This window comes from Macaca mulatta, chromosome 14 (genome assembly GCF_049350105.2).
Source record: "Macaca mulatta isolate MMU2019108-1 chromosome 14, T2T-MMU8v2.0, whole genome shotgun sequence".
In the NCBI taxonomy this organism is placed as follows: domain Eukaryota; kingdom Metazoa; phylum Chordata; class Mammalia; order Primates; family Cercopithecidae; genus Macaca; species Macaca mulatta.
The window spans coordinates 20,402,429-20,423,214 of NC_133419.1; the positions used below are offsets into that span (position 1 = coordinate 20,402,429).

Below are 20,786 nucleotides of genomic sequence, written 5' to 3' on the forward strand. Positions count from 1 at the left end.
CATTATTGAAAAACTAAATGATATAAACTTACAATTCAATAAATGATATATTTTTAAAAGGCAATAAATACTCAAAACGTAACCACTTCCCAATTATTTTACTACATTTGACTGATGATTTTCTATGCTCTTGAGGGTACTGGCCTCTACTGTAGCTGCAGAGTAGAAATACCATACAATAGTTGCAATTGCGTATTTCTTCCCAATTGCACATTCACTGATTTCATGCTAGTAGTTTGAAATCAGCCATGGGGGGAGCATTTACACCATGGAAATTGGCACATAGCCTCACCGTCACCATCACCATCACCATCACCATCACCATCAGTTGTAAACACCTACCAGCACACCACTATGCATGTTTACATGAGCATAGAAAGTCTAGGAGATACATATCAAAATCTCAACTCTTGTTACTCTAGAGGGGAAGAAAGAGGGAAGCAGGGATGCTTTTGCTTAATTTGTCTATGAGACTACACTGCCTTTGTGTTTTAAAAATCTCAGAAAACTAAAAAGAGAAGACATGCAACTCAGGCTTCCCCTTCCATGGCAGTCTCCCCAAGTGATGCTCCAGTCTGCAGGGCCCTCCCCTGGAGTCTCAGAGAACCCTGGATTTTATCATAACACTACTCCCTCTACATTATCATTTCTGATTGCTCCCCTGTCTCCTGGGGGAAAACAGAAGCATCACTAGTTCCTACAGAGATGTAGTAGGAGCGCATGGAGGGTAGTAAGAGCCATGGAGCCAGAGGAATTGGCTAGAATTTCAGCTTCGCTGCACACAAGCTGAATGGCCTTGGACAGATATTTGCTGACCATGCCTCAGTTTCCTCATCTACAAAATTGGATAAAAACCAACCTTGTAGCACCGCTGTCATAATGGAAGTGTAAGACACTCAGTGAATGGTCACTGTTAGCATTGTGATCATAATTGGGATTATTAAGAGTTCAAATATTAGTTATTACTGATTTGGGGTGGTGGGAGGCCTGTAGGTCACCACTGAGTTGTAATCAGTCTTGGCAGTTTCATCTGGACACAGAGGCCTGGGCAAGAGTTGTGAAGGACATAGGAACTGCCTGAGACCTCTGTCTGCTGGATTCAGGTCTAGAGCTTTTCTGAGTTTTGGCTTATCTTTCCCACCAATCAGGATTTTCTCAAATCAAGCATTTATTCACTCATTCATTCATTCATTCATTCATTCAACCAACAAACATCATGGAGGGAGTGGGCACAGTGACAGGCTCTGGGGATAAAATGTTGACCCAGGCAGAGAGTGTCTTTGCTCTTAGAAAGCTCACAGCCTAGCGGGACACAGAAGAGAGGTCACTGTGATATGGCATGGCCAGTACCATGGTGGGGAATTATGTGGGATTATGGGATCTCTGAGCTGGAGCCCTGGACCTGGGAAACTATTGAGGACCTTTTCTGGGGACATGGAATCTAAGCTGAGATCTTAGAGAAGAGAGAGATGGTGCCCTAGGCAGAGGGTGCAGGGCAGGCAGGATCTCGCAGGGCCTGTGGACAATGTTATATGCCACTGATGAGCCCAGGCCACCCTGAGTAGAGAGCAGGCTGTGGGCTTCCAGTTCTGGGACTGACATGGGTCCAGGAGTGACAGCAGGGCAGATGCTCAGGACCAGTCCCCAGAATGCTGGTCTCCCAGTGTCTTCCCCTGCCTCTTCCCTCAAGGTCAACTCCTTGGTCCCTCTGAACTCAGTACTTTGGACCAGCCCAGAAGCTCTGAGCATTGTGATATAAGGCCTTTGATAACCTGGCACCAGGCTGATAACCTGGGGAACCTGCATGGTGAGAGGCTCCCTTAGCCTGGAGAAGAAGAGGCCTGAGAAAGCAGAGCCATCATCATCAGATGTGGGAAGGACAACCATGTTGTGGGGACAGGATGGTTAGAACCCGCATATATCTAGAGGGACGCAGGCCTGAACTCAGCACAAAAAGTGATGGTCTAACATGCAGAAGAGTCCTAAGACAGGACGAGCACCCTGTGAGGTGGTGAGCTTCTTGTTACTGGGAGTGTTCAACCAGGGGATGATTTGCTAGTAGGGAGGCTGAAAAAAGGACTTCCTCACTCAGTGGAAATCTGACCTAAATGACCTCAAAGTTCTGGCTAAAATGAAGATTGAGGGATGCTCAGAAAAGTAACATAAAAGCATGGAGTTTGACCCCCTGGGCCAAGCATGGTCCAGGTAGATCCACATGCTATTTCAGACCATGGTAATAATTAATAAAGAAAAATAAAAACAAAACCTCATTAACAGCTACCACTCATGGAGTACCTTCACTGTGTCAAGTATTTTGATAAACTATTAATTCTCACAGCTACTATGATTATCCTCCTTTTACAGATTGGAAAACTGAGGCTGAGGGCTGTTGGTGACTTGCCTGAGGCCACAAAGGAATTTTCCACGAGAAGGTGGAGTTTAAACTTGGGTCTCTGACAGTACAGTCCATGCTTTAACCACTTTGTAGAGCAATGGATGTTAGCCCCAAGATTTTCCTAATGACTCCATTAACCAACCTCAACCATTCCTGAAACCCAGAATCAACCAGGACTCTGCTGGGCCCCTCTCTGAGCTTCCAGCTTTGCCTCTGAGCAAATCTGCTATCTGCAGGTTGGCCTTTTAATAGGGAAGAATGCTCTGCTTTGCAACAGAACGTCTGCCTGCCCCAATTGAAGATTCACTGTTGGGTGCCTCTAAATGGTGTCATGACCAGATGCTGCAGAGACAGATTTTCAAAAACCTGATTTGTTTGCAACTTTACAGGAATTCATTGAATTCATAAAGCATTCTTAATTCTCAATCCTGCATTTCTTCATAGAGCATAGTAGTTACAAAAATGACTGGTGAAGCCATTCACAGTTGATGAAGCACTTTGGCATACCTCAAATGCTCCTCCCCCAAGCCCCAGGAAGCAGATGGCATCACCTCTTTTCTCTAGCTACTCCCCAGCCCAACTGAAGACCTGAGAGATAACTTGAACTCTGGCCTCTGCTATGGCCACAGACATGGAGTGAAGAATACTCAAGCTAGACAAGGGCATCTGAGATTATCCAGGCACTAGGTTTCTAACCTGGTGTCTGGGTAAGGGGGCATCCCTTAAAATGTGTGCATTTTGTGAACACTGGCACGTGAGTATAACTTCCTAGATGAATCAAGAAAGCTCAATAACCATAATTTAAACCATCTGCCCTAATTTAACTGATAAGGAAATGAGAACTTCCTTTTACTAATCCAAAACTTCCTTTTATTAATTATTATTATACTTTAAGTTCTAGGGTACATATGCACAATGTGCAGGTTTGTTACATATGTATACATGTGCCATGTTGGTGTGCTGCACCCGTTAACTCGTCATTTACATTAGGTATATCTCCTAATGCTATCCCTCCCTCCTCCCCCAACCCCACGACAGGCCTCGGTGTGTGATGTTCCCCACCCTATGTTCAAGTGTTCTCATTGTTCAATTCCCACCTATAAGTGAGAACATGCAGTGTCTGGTTTTCTGTCCTTGTGATAGTTTGCTCAGAATGATGGTTTCCAGCTTAATCCATGTCCCTAAAAAGGACATGAACTCATCCTTTTTTCAAATTTCTTTTCTGTTTAGGCCACTTTATTGAGTATGACTGGCATACAAAAAGCTGTATGTATTTAACATATCTAACTTGATGAGTTTGGAAATAAGTGTACACCTGTCAAACCATCACCACAAACTATGATATAAACATATCCATTACCTCCAAAATATTCCTCTGCTCTTATTATTATTATTGTGATAATACTTAACATAAGATCTACCCTTTTAGCAAATTTTTAAGTATGCAATACAGTAAACTATAGGCTTTATGCTGTACAGTAGATCTCTGGGACTTACTCGTCTAGCATAACTGAAACTTTATACCCTTGGACCAATACCTCCCTATTTCCTCTTTCCCAGCCACTGGAAACCACCATTCTGCTCTCTATCTCTATGAATTTGACTATTTCAGATTCCTCCTATAAGTGGTATCAGGTAGCATTTGTCCTGTGTCTGGCTTATTTCACTTAGCATAACATCCTCCAGGTTTACCCATGTTGTTGCAAATGGCAGAATTTCCTTCTTTTTAATGCTTAAAACGACTCTGGAGACCTGGTTAATGAGGCATGTTGACAAACAATCCTAAATTCCACATCCAGGTTTTATATACTTTGATTTCACCTCCCATCCTCAACCATCCCTGAAACCCACCTGATGATAACTGTAGATACTAAAGCTGGCTGTGATCTGCTCATCACATGCTAAGTACCAGGCATGCAACAAGCATTAGTATTTATAACAACTCATAGGGGTGTGTTCCGTTAGATTGTGCATCCTAATTTTATGGATAAAACCACTTGAGCTGTGAGAGAACAGGTGAGCAGCCCAAAGACACATTTCTCGCAAGTTGTAGAGCCAGGATTGGAATCCAGGGACAGAGCCTATAACCAACTCAGACAGCTCTTCCCTTCACAAGTCCCTCTTTTCTGCCTGTGAAAGGTGCCAGGACTATGGACTAGTCTCAGGACCAACCACCCGCTACCCTGACCACACAGAGCCTCGCTCTCCTTGGTAAGGAGGCAGGCTCCTGGTGAAAGGCAGCAGCATTCTGAGTACCAGTTTGGGCCCTTGGGGAAGAACTAGAGAAGCAGCTGTCAAGCAGACTGGACTGAATCCCATCTCTTAGTTATGCCTTTTTATGAATGAATGGTCTTGGGCAAGGGTGAGAGAGAGATCTGGGAGTATCTGGATCAGGAGTTTGCTGCCTACCTAGGAGGCAGCAAAAATGTAAACTGGAATGAGCCACAGAGAAATCAGATAGAAACACACTTTAAGTATCATGCTGCAGATTGGAAGAGTCTTCCAAGTTAACCCGGCAGAAGAACGTAGTGAACAGGGCTGACATGAAAGGCACCCCATGGAGCTGTTGAATACACAACCTGCACATCTATCACAGGTAGCTTTCCCCAAATAACCACTGAAATGAATAAGAGATAGGAAAAAAGCAGAGCAAAACTCTAATGCTTCATAATAAGGTATCACTTCACATCCACTAGGATGGCTAGAATAAAAAAGTCAGAGAAAAACAAGAGTTGACAAGAATATGGATAAATCAGAGCCCTCATATACAATTGGTGGGAAAGCAAAATTGATCAGCTGCTTTGGAAAACAGCCTGGAAGGTCTTCAAATGATGAAACCTTGAGTTACTATTCCACTCCTAGGTATTATGCCTGAAAGCAATAAAAACACGTGTCCGCATGGAAACTTGTACACAGATGTTTACAGCAGCATTATTCATAACAGCCAAAAGGCAGAGACTGCCATCAATGGATGAAGAGATCAACAAGATATGGAACATTATTAGGCCATAAAAGGGAATGATACAGCCTGGTGTGGTGTCTCATGCCTGTAACCCCAGCACTTTGGAAGACTGAGGTGGGTGGATCACTTGAGGCTAGGAGTTCAAGACCAGGCTGGCCAACATGCAAAACCTCCTCTCCACTAAAAATAAATAAATAAATAAATAAATATAATAATAATAATAAAAAAAAGCTGGGCATAGTGGTGCACACCTGTAATCCCAGCTACTTGGGAGGCTGAGGCAGGAGTATTACTTGAACCTGGGAGGCAGAGGCTGTAGTGAGCCCAGATCAAGCTACTGTATTCCAGACTGGGTGACATGGAGAGACGCTGTCTCCGAAAAAAAAAAGGTGGGGCGGGGGGGGAGGGGGAATGATACATGCTGCCACACAGATGAACCTTGAAAACATGAAGCGAAGTGAAAGAATCTTGTCACAAAGACCACATATGACATAATCTCATTTATATGAAAGGCCAGAATAGAAAAATCTATAGGGTCAGAAAGTAGATTAGTGGTTACCTAGGGATGGGTGAGGGTGATGGGTTGAAGATGTGGGTTAGGGGGATTGGAAGAGGGGAACGACAGCCAGAGGATACAGGATTTGATGAAATTGACTGTGATGATGGTTGCACACATCCGTGAATATAGTCAAAATCATTGAATCATACATTTTAAATGGGTGAATTATGTAGTATGTGAATTATATCTCAATAAAGCTGTTAAAAAATAAAATCTGCCAAAGGTTCATTGTTATCAATCAAACAAGGAGAAGGGAACGATCATATGTCCTACATATCCTATGCTTGAACACTGATCCCTAAAGAAACAGGTTTCCATGAGAGTGGGAAGACCAGCAATGGGATGCCAGGAAGGCATTCTAGATATTAACATCTGAGGCCTGGATATGATAAATTGGAGATCTAGTTAAAAGTCCTGACCCCATAAATGACCTGTATAACCTTAGATAAGCAACATGGCCTTTTAAGGTCCAGTTTCCCAATCTTTAAAAAGAAGATAATAACTATCCCACAGTACTGTTATGAGATATACAAATCATTTAGTACTCAGTGAGCAGCAGCTATTATTGCTGCTACTATTATTGTTGTTATTGTTGCTCATCAACCCTAACTAGCATCTTCTGAGGACCCACTGGGGTCTGGAGTGCTGAATTAGGTTCAGAGACCATAGTTCAACAAGACCTCTCCTTGGGGAATTTTCAAACACCAAGAAACCCCAAATCCTCTGTGGCAAAGCCAGGAAGTTTACTAAACATGAGTGTCTCTCAAACTAGGGTCTTTGGATATATTCTCAGGATCTGAATGTTCTCTCTAAGAATTTTTAATTCCATGTTTTCATTTTAAAAAATCAATATGTGGGAATCCTCATGAGATTTCTGCACCCGCAAGAGGCCTGCATTTATGGCTGAGATGGCATCCGTGTCAGATTGAATCCCTGGCCCCAGCTCTTCAGCCGTCCCTATCACCTTTTGCCACATGATTCTGAACTAGACTGTTTAACAGGCATCCTGCACTTCTTTGCTCCTTGACCTTATGTTCAACCATGAAATTGATGTGGCCAATGAGATATTAGCAAACATGATATAAGCAAAGTCTCGAAATGTAGAAAAGCTTCCCCAGAGAGCCCCTGCTCCTTCAGCTGGGGCCCAGAGCAGACATGATCCCAGTGTCTGGAGCAGACCTGGCTCCAGAGAGAGGAGCCAAGCTCCCCCAGCAGCTGGAGGCTGGGCAGCCCAGCAAGCCCAGCTACATCAGCCAAACTGCAGCCAATCAGCAGATACACAAGTAGAAATGAGGAACTGCAGCTGACCAGCCCATAGGTGAGCAAGAGTAAATGATTGTTGTTCTATGTCAGGGCTTAGCAAACTATGGCCTGCAGGCTAATTCCAGCCCACCACCTGTTTCTGCATGGCCCACCAGGCTAAGAATGATTTTCAAATGGTTGAAAATAAATCAAGAGAAAAAACAATATTTCATGATGTGAAAATTATATGGAACTCAAACTTCAGTATATATAAATAAACTTTTATTGGAACATGGCACACCTATGGCTGCCTTTGCACTATGATGGCAGAATTGAGTCATTGAGACAGACACTGTATAGCCCGCAAAACCTACAATATTCACTACCTAGCCGTTCACTGAAAACGCTTGCCGACCCTTGTTCTATGCCCACTGGATTTTGAGGTAGCTTGTTTTATCCCAACAGTTGACATACAACCCCAATTATGACTACTTGCTATGAGCCAACAAAAAAAGAACAGATATAAACTTAACATGTAAATGTTGCACTCCGGTAAAGAAAAGGCCAAGACACATCATGGCAGTTGCAATAACAAAAGATAGATGGGTGTGATGGCACACTCCTGTGATCCTAGCTACTCTGGAGGCGGAGGCAGGAGGATGGCTTGAGCCCAGGAGTTTGAGGTTATAGTGAGCTATGATCTTGCCATTGCACCCAGCCTGGGCAATAGAGTAAGTTCCCACTTCTAAATACATACATACATACATACATACATACTTACATACATACATACATACATACATACATACAAGATTTCCCAGTGTTTCAAATAGAGACAAACAGTAGGAAAGTAAAGATATCACACTGCACACAAAAGTACAGGCATTCCAAACTCCAAAGACACTTGCTGTGTCTCAGTAATCACTACGATATTCCCCTTCTAAATAGCAATTTTGTTTCAGTGACACATCATCAACTATCCTATTAGAATGATTTTGTTAATGTGTATTATGTTGAGGTTTTTGTAGTTCATTTTATATGTGTAAACTTGTTTTGGCTTTATAGTTGTTTAAAAGTTATAAGTACAAGATACTTTGTGTTTACCAAGCTATATGTTTATACCTTTTTAAGTACATTAAAATGAAATTAATGTAACATTAAGACTCCAGGAACATTAAAAATCACCTGAACTTAACACTGTTCAGGTGTGAGAAACACAGCTACAGCAGAATGAACTGGAGAGCCAAGAAATAGAGGAGGTCAGGTTAGGAGCTGGTCTTACTGGAAATACTATACAGGTTCAGAATAATTTTTCATGTTCTACTTTTGCTCTGATACAATAGATTTACAGACTTGGCTCCAGCCAAAACTGGTTCACGAGCATATTACATTTTCCTGGGGAAATCTTTGGTTTGGTTTGTGATTGAATAACTAAACTACCAGCATTTATAAAACAGCTACACAAGCTGAGCCCATTTAATGCTTCTGATATTCAGAATCTTTGGATTGAGGTATTCATTTTTACTCCTGGAAAAGCTGATATTGAATCAATAGTGTTTTATGATCCATTGCATCTGAGAACACAAGAAAAGTGACTTTTACTTTAGTCTCATCTTCCACTTTTCCTTCTAAGCACACTCGGTACCTCTGTTATACCCTAATATTAATACCATCCCTACCTGACTGTTACGTGTGTGCCCCAGGGCCTTTGTAAATTCCATGACTACTGCTATGCTGCATTCCCTCAGTTTCTGACATGGTAGGACATTTGCATCAACTCATCCATCCCTCCCTCAAAATCTAGTGTGGCTAATGAGAACACATGGACACAGGGAGGGGAACATCACACACAGGGACCTGTTGGGGGATAGGAGGTGAGGGGAGGGAGAGCATTAGGACAAATACCTAATGCATGGGAGGCTTAAAACCTAGATGATGGGTTGATAGGTACAGCAAACCACCATGGCACATGTATACCTATGTAATAAACCTGCAGGTTCTGTATCCCAGAACTCAAAGTAAAATAAAATAATAATAATAGCAATAATAATGATAAAACCTAGTTCAGCTTAGAAGCAAGGACACCCCAGTAGCAATTGCACACCTACCATTCAGAGATTTGGGCTCCTAAACACCGTTTCCCAAAAAGGAATCACAGCTCCTACGAGAGACAGTAGGAATATCTTTGTGCCAGAAAGTAAGGAAAAAGTGCTAAAATAATGATGGGGATGTGTCGAAAGAACAAGGAGCCACTTTGAAAGCATTCCCACTGGTCAAATCTAGGGCAATTTAAACATCAAAATGAATAATGACAGACATGGACTCCAACACATTAAATAAAAAAAAGAATTCATGTTCATACGAATAGCTAAAAATAGCTTTAAATGAGGATTGAGTGGGGGCGAAGGTTGAGCACTATTTTTTTAAACAGAAGAATGTCAATAAATGTAGAAGAGAAAAAATAGAAAAATCATGGTAATTTTCTATGAGAAAAATCATAGAAAATTCATGGTAAAAAAAATTTTTAACCATGAATAATAATTGATACAGGCAAGACTCATCAATAGTTGTTAAAACCATTGAGTAAAAGATAAGACAGACTGCCACCAGGTGCCTCCTGATGGCAGGCTGTGAGAAAGACCTAATACTGCCTGTGCCAAAAAGCTGTAATCTGAATCCACCATGAAGAAACAATCAGACAAATCTAAACTGTAGAACATTATGCAAACAACTAGCCTGAACTTTTCAAAAGTATCAATATCATAAAGAGAAAAAACAATACAGGGGAGACTTTTCTAGAATAAAGGAGACTAATGAAATGTGACAATTAAATGCAATGTGTGATACCTGCACGGGTCCTGGATGGGGAAAAAACCACAAAGAATGTTACTAATGGCAATTGGGGAAATCTGAATATGAACTATAGCTGAGGCAGTATTGTATCCATGCTAAATTTCTTGGGTGGAATCATTATATGGTGGTTAAATAGCTCAGGGGTCAGCCAACGATGGCTGTAGGTCAAATCCAGCCCCCACCATCTGTTTTTATACAGCCTGCAAGCTAAGAACGGTGTTACCTTTTTTTTATGACTAAAAAATGTGTTTTTATGTAATTTCATTTCTATAACTTTCAAATTTCATTTCAAATAATATGAAATTCAAATTTCAGTGTTCACATAGAGTTTTATTGAAACATAGCAACACCCATTCATTCACGTATCATCTATGACTGCTTTTGCAGTGCAATGGCAGAGCGGAGTAGTTATGACAGAGGCTGCACAGTCCATAAAGCCTAAAGTATTTACCAGGTAGCCTTTAAAAAAAATGTTTGTTCACCCTGGTATAGGAGAACACCTTGCTCTTAGGAGTTTGGCTGAAGTGTTTAGAGGTAAAGTGTCATGATGTCTCTGTAACTATATCTCAAACAGTTCAGAAAAAAAAAAAAAAAAAGAACATGTGGCCGGGCACGGTGGCTCATGCCTGTAATCCCAGCACTTTGGGCAGCTGGGGTGGGCAGATTGCCTGAGCTCAGGAGTTCGCGACCAGCCTGGGCAACATGGTGAAACATCATCTCTACTAAAATACAAAAAATTAACCAGGCTTGGTGGTGTGTACCTGTAGTCCCAGCTACCTGGGAGGCCGAGGCAGTAAAATTGCTTGAACCTGGGAGTTGGAGGTTGCAGTGAGCCGAGATTACACCACTGCACTCCAGCCTGGGTGACAGAGTGAGACTCCATCTCAAAGAAAAAAAGAAAGAAAAAAAAAAGTGTGTGTGTGTGTGTGTGTAGAGACAGAGATAAAGCAATGGGTATAAAGTGTTAGCAATAGGTGAATCTAGAGGCAGGTATGAGGGTATTCATTACACTATTCTTGCAACTTTTCAACCGAGTTTGCAACTTTCATAATAAAGAGTAGAAATTAACAAGCAAGCATGAAAAGCACCTGCTCATGCATGCTCACATTGCACATCTACCCTGTCTCAAATGCCCCTTTTCTTTCTTCTTGGACAAACCTGTTACTCCTCATTTCTCTGAGCGTCCCCAAACTTGGTAATACCTGCCTGTCCCCACCACATGTCATGGCACTGCAACTGTCTGCTTATTTCATCTAGCCAAGCACTCAGGGTCTCTCAGATGCTATTCTGGAGGATGTGCCATGAGCTCTGGCACATCCAATTTCAAGTCTTAAAAGAAATCGTCACTTTACCATAAAAGCTGAAATGGGAAACACTAAAACACCATTTCACATCTGCTTCTCCCCAGAATGGTAACAGCCTGGCAGGTGGGGAGGCTGCCTGGCATGAAGTGGACAATTCCATCACACAGTGTCCTCTTTATCAGCGCCCAGAAGGGCGGACCTCCTCAGGAGCTCCCTGGTCCTTTTCACATTATGGACAGAACGTGCCAGCTACTTTCCCAGTGGCTGCCAGATTTGGAGCCTGTATAGCTAAAAGTACAGATAGAGGTCATTATATTATACATTTTCAGCTTCATTCCTGGTTCCATTTAGGGTCTCCACCCTTCTTTTTCTTTCTTCTTTCTCTCTCCCAGTTTTAATATGCTATTGTGGTATATTTTATGTATACTGCTAGGCTACCCTAAATCCCTTCTGGAAGAGGCAACGGTCTGAGTGAAAAACTTACATAGCAATCCTGTGCTGGCAACCAGGTGCAGTGGCTCAAGCCTGTAATCCCAGCAATTTGGGAGGCTGAGGCGGGAGGATCACTAGAGGTCGGGAGTTCAAGACCAGCCTGGCCAACATGGAGAAACCCCGTCTCTACTCAAAATACAAAACTAGTCATACGTGGTGGTGCATGCCTGTAATCACAGCTACTCAGGAGGCTGAGGCAGGAGAATTGCTTGAACCCGGGAGGCAGAGGTTGTGGTGAGCTGAGATCACACCACTGCATTCCAGCCTGGGCAACCAGAGCGAAACTCCATCTCAAACAAACAAACAAACAAACAGACAAACAAACAAAATCCTATGTTGGCTTCCTCTGTCTTCTTGCCTCTTTACCAAACCACATGGCTGCACAGTACCCCCAGATGCCTTGTGCCAGCAGCATGGTTCCTGGCCTGCAGTGTCTGAGCGTAGCCTGGGTGATCTTGGCAATGAATTACAGCATTTATAATTTCCAATGGGATGAAAATGCAGAGGAAGGGGCATGTCTTTCCTAGACAGGCAGAGGTGAGTGTCCAACTCCTGACAAGTCAGCCAGGCCATGAAGGAGAGTTGTGGAGTGGAAATGGCCATTCGGTCCATCATGACCCAGGTCCAGGCCTTGTACCACTTTGCCCACAGTCAGGCCAGCTTTCCTCCAGGTGAAGCAAAGACAAAGAGGGAACTTGTGATGGGCAGGAAGAATGAGTAGAATAGAGTCTACTAAGGCAAGGAGGCAAGAAGAGGCGTGCTAAGTAAGGGAGGCTAGAGGGCCAAGAGGCGGAATGGGAGGGTGGGTTCTGGAGTCAGACTGCACAGGTTTGAACCCCAGCTCAGCGACTCACCAGCTGTTTAGCTTTGTGCAGAATGACTCATCCTCTCCAGGCCTCAGTTTTCTCAGCTGTGCAATGGATGGAATAATACCTATGTCACAGGAGCGTTGTTAGGATCAGATGAGATTATGCTACAAAGCACTGAGTACAGACCCAGACACACAGTAAGTGCTCAATAAACATTAACAGCTATGCTTGTCATGACCACCACCATCATTTGTACAGAGTAGAGTGTATGTACTGAGGGAGTGTGGAAGGAAATGTGTTGTGCTGAATGGGGGCCAGAGCTTCTGCAGGCAGGCAGAAGATGATATACAGTATGGATGATGATATACAGTCCAAAGAAGATGATATACAGTATGGCTTTGGGACAGGACTTCACAAATGAGGGCAGTTTATTTAGGATGTGGGGCTTCCAGATCCTGGTCCAAAAATCAGCACCACTGTTCACCCCACCTTCCCTGTCCTCTCCCACCATTCAGCCCACCCATCACCTGAGTAGGCAGAGCCATTCTTCATGCCTGCTTTTCCCCAGTGGAGACCCAAACACCCATGCCCAACACACACATACACACACACACAACTTTTCTTGAGCCACTTGAAGCATCTGGTGGCTCTAGGCCTTCAATGTCTCTCACCTCTTGGGTTCCTAAAGGTTAAAGCCTCCATATGGTCTTGCAGCCTCTAACCACTCCCTCCCTGTGCCCATCTGCGGGCTGCTGGCTGCAGTTAAGGACCTAGGAAGAAACCTCAGAGGGAATAACCTCCAGGCCACCAGTCCCACTGCCTGAACTGGCGCCACGCCTACTCTTGACTGGTAGAGCTAGTCTAGAACCAGGTTGCAAACTCTAGGGCCTTCTATTTCTCCTTTCCTCTCACCATAGACCTGTGCCAGGCAGTCAACCTGGGGATGTTCGTCTGCTTTAAAGATTCTCAACTTTCCACAGCTGGGCTGTCCCAAGGTACAGACTCTAGCAGCAGCAGAAAGGGATCCTAACAGCCATTCCCTGGGCACAGTCCTAAATTTTTTCTCCTGCAATTTTCCAATAGGCTGTGAAGCCATAGGCTTCCTCTGTTGAACTTCTATCCATCCTTCAAGACAAGATCCATCTCCAATCTGCAGCACTGTGGTCACCAAGCAATACTCTGCCTCTGTATTACTTGGTTGGGAACAAGCTTCCTCCCCTCCTATCCACCATGGCCCCTGCCCTCATAACTGAACCACAAACTCCATGAGAACAGAGAGCAAACCTCATGCATTCCCATTATCCCTAGAGCTCCCTGCTCAGGACCTAGTGCTCCGGAGTTGCTCTGTTTATGTAAGGTTGGGTTGAATCTGAACACATAATAAAAACAGGCTCAGGGTAGCTATTAACTGTTCCACCCCATTAGCAATGTCTCGCAATAAGGGAAGTCCTCACATGGTGGCACGATGGAGGGACACTATCTTTGAAGGAACCCAAGGTCTACTGTGGACCAGCTATGGGAGTCCTGTGTTTCCTCATCAGAACAAGAGGGGCAGCAACCCCCACCCTATGGACTGTTTCGAGGAAGAGTATGAGATGCCAGAGGTGTCCAGTATGCACCTGGCATATAATAATTGCTCAGTGGGCAACCAGACTTTTAAAATAAGCCATGCACCCTTGCTGGTTCCCTCTCCTCACCTCCCACTCACGCCTTAATCCGCGGCAATCTGGCTTCCGCTCGTGAGACAGCTCCTGCTAAGGGGGCTAAGGAGACTTCTTACTGTCTCCTCCTACTGCTCCACGCCTTCTCAACTCCTCTCCCTCCAATGATTCCTTAAACTCATATTCCAAAGCAAATGCCTCTTCTCTCCTCCCCAAGCACCTTTCCTATAGGCAATGCCCTCCCTTCTCCGGGCTTCAGCTGCATGAATTTATATACTTAGTTTTCCCCGTCATCCCAGCGTCTCTCTACTGCAGAGCCACACACACCAGAGTGCTCTGGACAGCTCCCCTGAGCACCTCATGGGCACCGGGAACTCTCCTCATCCCAAGCAGAACTCACCTTCTCTGATCTCCTCAATTTCAGGCCATCTCACTCCACTTCCCTGCACATTTTAGCAGATGTCCCCGCACAAACACAAAAGCCTCCTATATGAGTGTCCTGTTGCTCCTGTAATAAATTGCCAATAAACTGCCCAAACCACAGTGGCTTAAAACAACATACATGTATTACCTTATAGTTCCAAAAGTCAGAAATCCTAAAATTGAGGTGTTGGCAGGGCCACATTCTTTCGGGAAGCTCTGAGAATGAATGTGTTTCTTTGCCTTTTCTGGCTTCGAGAAGCTGCCTGCATCCCTTGACTCCTGGCTCCTTCCTCTATCTTGAAGGCCAGCAGAGCAGCATCCTCCAATCTCTTTCTCTCTGACTCTGAGCCTCCCACGTCCCTCTTATTAAGGTGCCTGTGATTACACTGGGCCCACCCAGATAATCCAAGATCATCGCTCCCATCTCAAGATCCTTAACTTAATCACATCTGCAAAAAATCCCTTCTGCCATGAAGATAATACATTTACGAGTTCTAGGGATTAGGACAGGGACATTTTTGGGGGGCCATTATGTGGCCCACTATACCTAACTACCTCTATCTGCTCTAATCCTCTGCGCTAACCCTGTAAGGACAGGAATGATGCTGATCCACTCCCTTTTTTTGTCCAGTGTCTCCATGTGAACCCTGTGAGATGATGTAAAAGGTTAGGGATCATGCCTTATCTCTACTCTACACTCAAGCACTTCAGCAGAACCCCTCCCGTTGGCTTTTTGAGGATAATAGTCTTTCTAAGTCTGTTCAGACTTGACCACACACCCCCCCACCTCACTCTTACCTTTCTCCTCACTTCCGATCTTATCTGTAACCAAACTTCTAGGAAATGACTACCCCTGGTCACCTCCATGCTAATCAGGTTCCACCCCCATCACTCTCCAGCAGGGTTTCTAAAGATAACTCTTCGTTATGAGGGACTATTCTGTCCATTGTAAAATGTTTACAGTAATCCTGGTCTCCAACTGCTAGATGCCAGCAGCTTACCCCTACGCTGAGCTGTGACAACAAAAAGGTCTCCAGACACTGCCCAATGTCCAGGGACAGGAGGCAGGGCTGCAAAATCGACTCAGGTTCAGACCCACTGCTTTCTATAATAGCTCTTGCTAAAGTTGCCGATGGCTTCCCTGAGAGTAAATCCACGGGACACTTTTCAGTCTTTCTGGTTGGTTTCTCAGCAGCACTTGGCACTGTCAGCCATTGTGGCCTGGAGAACCTCTCTTCTCCCCTAACTTCCAGGTCACCCACTCTCCTGGTTTCCCTCCTACCTCTCTGGCTGCAAACCTTCTGTCTCCTTTGCAGGATCAAGCTCCCCTTCTAGACCATGAACTGCTAAAATCCCTCAAAGCTTGGTCACAGGCCTTTCCACCTCTCACTCAGCACATTCTCCCCAGGTTCTGTGCTCCACACCCACTCCCCCACTGACCACCCATGCACAGGTGACTCACTAAGCAACATCTCCAAGCCTCCTCTCCAAGCTTAAGACCCATATTTCCAACTGCCTACTTGACATCACCACTTGGATATCTTGTTACTCCAAACTCAACAAGTCCCAAACCCAAGTCATGATTTTTCTCTTAACCCAGTCCCCTTCCAGCCTCCTCCATTTCTCAGAGAAAGACACCATTAATGACCTGTTGGGAGACTGCAGATGTCCTTGATACCTCCTGCTCCCTTCCTTAAGCCAGTTAGTCTATGTCTAAGTCAGAGCTCTCCTCTCTGATACAGTTCACAAAGCAGTTCATTTGGCTCCATGTCTGTGCTGCAACCCTAGCGCAGTCTTCCACCATTGCCGACTACAGAACTCCCACACGCTCTACCTGGGGAAAGGGGTGTGGGTACCCATTCTTGACCAGCGCCCCTGAGCTCAATCAGTTCTCCAGGCTGCAGCCAAAATCATCTTTTCAAAACACAAATGTGACCAAATCACTCCTGCTCCCCCTCTACATTCTTAAAAGGACAGAAGTCCTAATTTGGTCCACTGGGTCCTACATGATCACGTCTCCATCATCTCCTCCACGCCCCTGTGTGTGCTACACTCCAGGCACACTGACATTCATCCAGTAGCTCAGATGTGCCATGCTCTCCTGCCACAGGGCCTTTGCTCTTGCTGTTCAAAGCATCTCGAGGCACCTGTCCAATCTTCACCTGGTAGGCAATCACCTCCAGTCACAGCTCAACTAGCAGTAAGCCTTCTCCAACCTCCACCCATATTACTTCCCTGGTTGTTCACTTTCTCCCAGCCTCGCTGTTTCTCCATCACCCTCAGAGTTATAATTTGACATGGATTTGTTTTAGTATTTGATTAATTCCATCTTCCCCACAGAGAACTCCATGAAGGCAGGATTTACCTGATTGTCTTGTCTGGCCCACCACTGTATTTACAGGGCCAGCACCGTGTGTGGCACAAAGGAGATACTCAACAAGTGTTTTTATAGTGAATGAGGATCTTCTTACCCTCTAGAATGTTTTTTCTCTATTATCCCACACTCCCCTATCTCTGTCCACTAATTCAAGCTTGATTCCTTAAAGTTGCTTTGGTAATCCTTCCTCCTCATACCCTTGAAAACCCCTCTTGCTCATCTTTGCAACCCATCTATTGATAGTACCCTGTGTTGCAACTGACATCACACGTGAACCTGCTTGTTCAATGCCTGTCTTCCCACCAGACCATCTGCTCCCTGAGGACAGGAACCATGTCTGTCTTGTTGAAGGGTTTACCCCCGGCACCTAGCCCAGAGCCTGATATTACTGGTTTGGAAGTGGGAAGTCATGCTCTGCATTCCCAAAGGCCAGCTCCGAGTCACCCACTCTGGAAGATCCATTGGTTCAATACCGCCCAATGGTTAACCAGACACACACTGCCCTGAGTTCTGCTTGGTGATTTCCTGATCTGCTGACTACTGTCATGTGGGTGCTCTCAGCATTGCCCTTGGACACCAAGTGTTGCAGCCACTGAGCCAGGGCCAGGGGACAGCAAGATCCAACATCGACAGGTCCAGAAGGGATGGTAGAAAAGCTCTGGGGCCAAGCTGAGCCAGTATGGCTCCCCCTGGTGGTTTCCTTCCATGTTCCTTGGCAACCTCTCCCATGAGTAGCCCAGGGCACACTCACCAGCCAGGAGAAGAAGCCAGCTGATTTGTCCTGGGTGGAGATCTGCCCCTCGTAGGGGCCAAAGATGTGGCCCTTGGGGATGACCTCGTTGATACATCGCACGTCACTCTCTCCGCTAGTGTCCTTGACCACCTCCATGCCCTGTGGGATGGTGAGCGCTGCCCGGTCTGGGATGCCCACGGGCACCGGTGTGTCAGACACAAACACTGGGGGGCCATGGTTTGGGCATTCATCCACGAAGTACTCCTGGCAGGACTCACAGACTGGAGGGATGGCAAGAGAAGGGAGGGCCTCAGTTGTTGCAGGAAGGTAAGATCCCCATGGGGAAGGCAGAGGGGCTGACAGGAGGCCTACCCGTGGACAGACAGCTGCAGGCCCCAGGGTCATCAGTAGCAATAACCCATACTCTCCCTGGGGACTCTAAGAACAGGCCTGCCTATGTCAAGGAGGCCAGCAGCTCCCTTTGTCTCAAGTTTTAAAAAACTGGAAGAAAGAGCATGGCTTTGGAGTCCAAGTGCAACCGTATTCCTTTGGGTTGGAGGACCTCAGGCGGGATACTTAACCCTCACCAAGATTCAGTGTGCTATCTGGAAAATGGGGCCAACAATAGCCACTTGGATGGGTAACGATGATGACTAACCAAGGCCTGGACCTGGGCCTGGTATATGGCAGGTGAGGACCTATCATAGTAGCATTGTTGCAAATTCTCTAGCCAGGAATGGGGCAATGGGGGTGAAGGGAGGAGCAGCCCAGAGCCCCAAGCTCCACTTACACCAGAAGTCCACTTGCTGGAAGCTTTTAGGCATGATGAGGTCACGCTTCCCCTTCAGTTTCTTGGGCTCAACTTCCATGGCCGAGGAGTCCGGTCTCCTAGAGCTGGCCAGGGCAGAGGCCCGAAAAGAAAGTAAAGAAGTCATCAGAGAGTGAGAGCCCAGTGAGGACAAAAGTTGGGGACCTGGCCAGGAGACCGAGAAGATGTGGGGTGGGCAGAGGAGTCCCAGCTGTTCTGCTGTTCAGTGCAGGAGTGGTGGAAAAACTGGAGATTGAGATGCGAGCACAGACCTCCCTAGGCCACTGCTTGAATTTTTCTAGAGCCTGCACCCAGGAGCTGCCGGCAGCAGGGTGAGGGAAGGTGGGCAAGGAGTGAGAACGTTTTCCAGGGCTCCCAACCAACCCAGCCCAGGCACCTTCCACTCCCACTTCTCCCTCTCCAGTTCCCACACAAGGGCCTCACCAGGGCTGGCCATACTCCTGGTCTCGGAGTGGTGAGCAGACCTCCGTCTTCACCACCGTCACCATATCCCCCACGGCTGCATTGGTCTGGGCCAAGCACTCCTTCATGTTCTCAGTCATTCTGTCCTGGGACGCAGGAGGTGGGACCAGCACAGGAAGAGGATCAAAGAAACAGGGGAAGAAGGGTGAGTGGCGGAGAGGGCAAGTGGGGGTCTTGCGGAGTCTGGTTACCCTCCCTGCCATCCCCAGAGGAAGCGCTTGAGAACACAGACAACAAAAACAGCTGTAGCCCCGCCAAGAGGAAATGCCATTTCTATCCCGGGCTGGTCCTGGGGACGACTGGAGCCACCAGCCCCATGGGGTCAGGGGCCTAGGGCAGCCCAGGCCAGGAGGCCGCACTGGGAAGCACAGCCTGGACCCCCAGACCAAAGGGCAAAGGGCAGGAGGACCCCATAGGAGCCTGGGCGCAAAACTGCAAAGGGGAGAAGGGAGGGAACAACTCAAGCCCAACTGGGGCCAAGGGGTAGTAGGCGGACTGAATGGGCCCTCAGAGCCTGGCAGGGCAGCCCCTCACCCTGGAACTGTCGGGAGCGCAGCCAGGCCCCTTTGTCAGCTCAGAGCAGGTACAGGCAGGGCCTGGGGGCGCTGGCGAGGGCCAGCCAGGGCGCCAGCCCCACCCCACTCTCTCTAGGGGACACTCCCTAGCCCGCTGCTTACCGCCCTCCACCACTGCTCCGGGCTTCAGCCCCTCCCTCGGCACCCCGGGGTCCTCATGCCAAGCCCGGGAATACTCTTCGGGGCCAGGGTGGCACGCAGCTGGGGCTGGGACCGCGCTGGGCCCCGGGACTGGGCGAACGGCGTGTGTGACTCACTACCCGGGGCCCCGCTGGCCACACCCCTGCTCTTCGGCTAATCAGCCCCCTGCTCCCCACCGGGGCCCCAAAGCCGGCGGCGGCGACTGGGAGGGGTGTGGGGAAATGTGACGGCCTGCCCCCTCCTCCGAGCTGGCGGGGCCAGGGGCGCGCGGTGGGGAAGGGGAGGGCTGCCCGGGCCGGGCCGCGCCGCCCCCTGCCCCTTGGCCACCCTGTCTCGGGCCGGTGTGCGCTGCGGCCGGGGCAGGCGCGGGCCGGCTCTCCCACTCTCGCCAGCCTTCCCGGCGGGGAGCTCCCTGCCCGGCCCGCCCGGCCCTGCCCAGCGCCCGCCCCCCGCCCGCCGGGCCCGGCATTCCTTGCGGGGGCATGTGGCTTCTTGCCGGCCCCGGGGGCACGCAGTTGGCTGGCTGCCAGGAGGGGGGGGGGCGCGGGGAGCGGGAGGAAGCGGGCGCCCGGGCGGGGCGGCGGGAGGGGGCGCCGCTGGGGGCCGCTCCCGGCGGGGCGGTGGACCCATTCCAGGGCCTCCCACGGGGCCCGGCATGCACTCGGCCCAGGGGGCGCCTGGGCTGGGCGACAGCGCCAAGGAGGCCGGGCGTCCCCAGCCTCCGAGCTGCCTTGGCGTGGCGGCGACGACGGGGCCTGCGCTGCCACCGGTGCAGACACAGGACACCCGCTCGCTCAGCCGCGGCCTGCCGCACCTGCACCGTCCGGGGCAGGACCGGGGTGCCTGCCGCTCTCCTGCCTTCTGGCTGCGTTATGCCAGGGGCTCCCCCCCTGGGTACTCGGCTGCCCTCACAGCCTGTGGGATGGCCCCTTGCGACCTCTGAGGGCGCAGGAATTGGGACCTGGAAGA

General features: G+C 47.5%; 1 protein-coding gene across 4 annotated transcripts in view; it reads right to left on the reverse strand.

Moving 5' to 3' along the window:
* The window catches only part of PRDM11 (PR/SET domain 11), a 47,012-nt gene extending 26,768 nt beyond the window's left edge, over positions 1–20,244 (reverse strand). The window contains exons 1-4 of one of the 4 annotated variants that reach the window (XM_028833493.2): positions 19,779–20,219; positions 19,063–19,182; positions 18,601–18,704; positions 17,829–18,091 (exon numbers count right to left, since the gene is read on the reverse strand). In XM_028833493.2, coding sequence (XP_028689326.2) covers positions 17,829–18,091; positions 18,601–18,704; positions 19,063–19,181 — 486 coding nt within the window. In that variant the 5' untranslated portion in view covers position 19,182; positions 19,779–20,219. Of the gene's footprint in view, positions 1–12,661; positions 12,796–17,828; positions 18,092–18,600; positions 18,705–19,062; positions 19,188–19,778 lie in introns of those variants that run through there. The other 3 variants (XM_077963075.1, XM_077963074.1, XM_077963073.1) reach the window with 3 other exon arrangements.
* Positions 20,245–20,786: the final 542 nt, after the last annotated feature.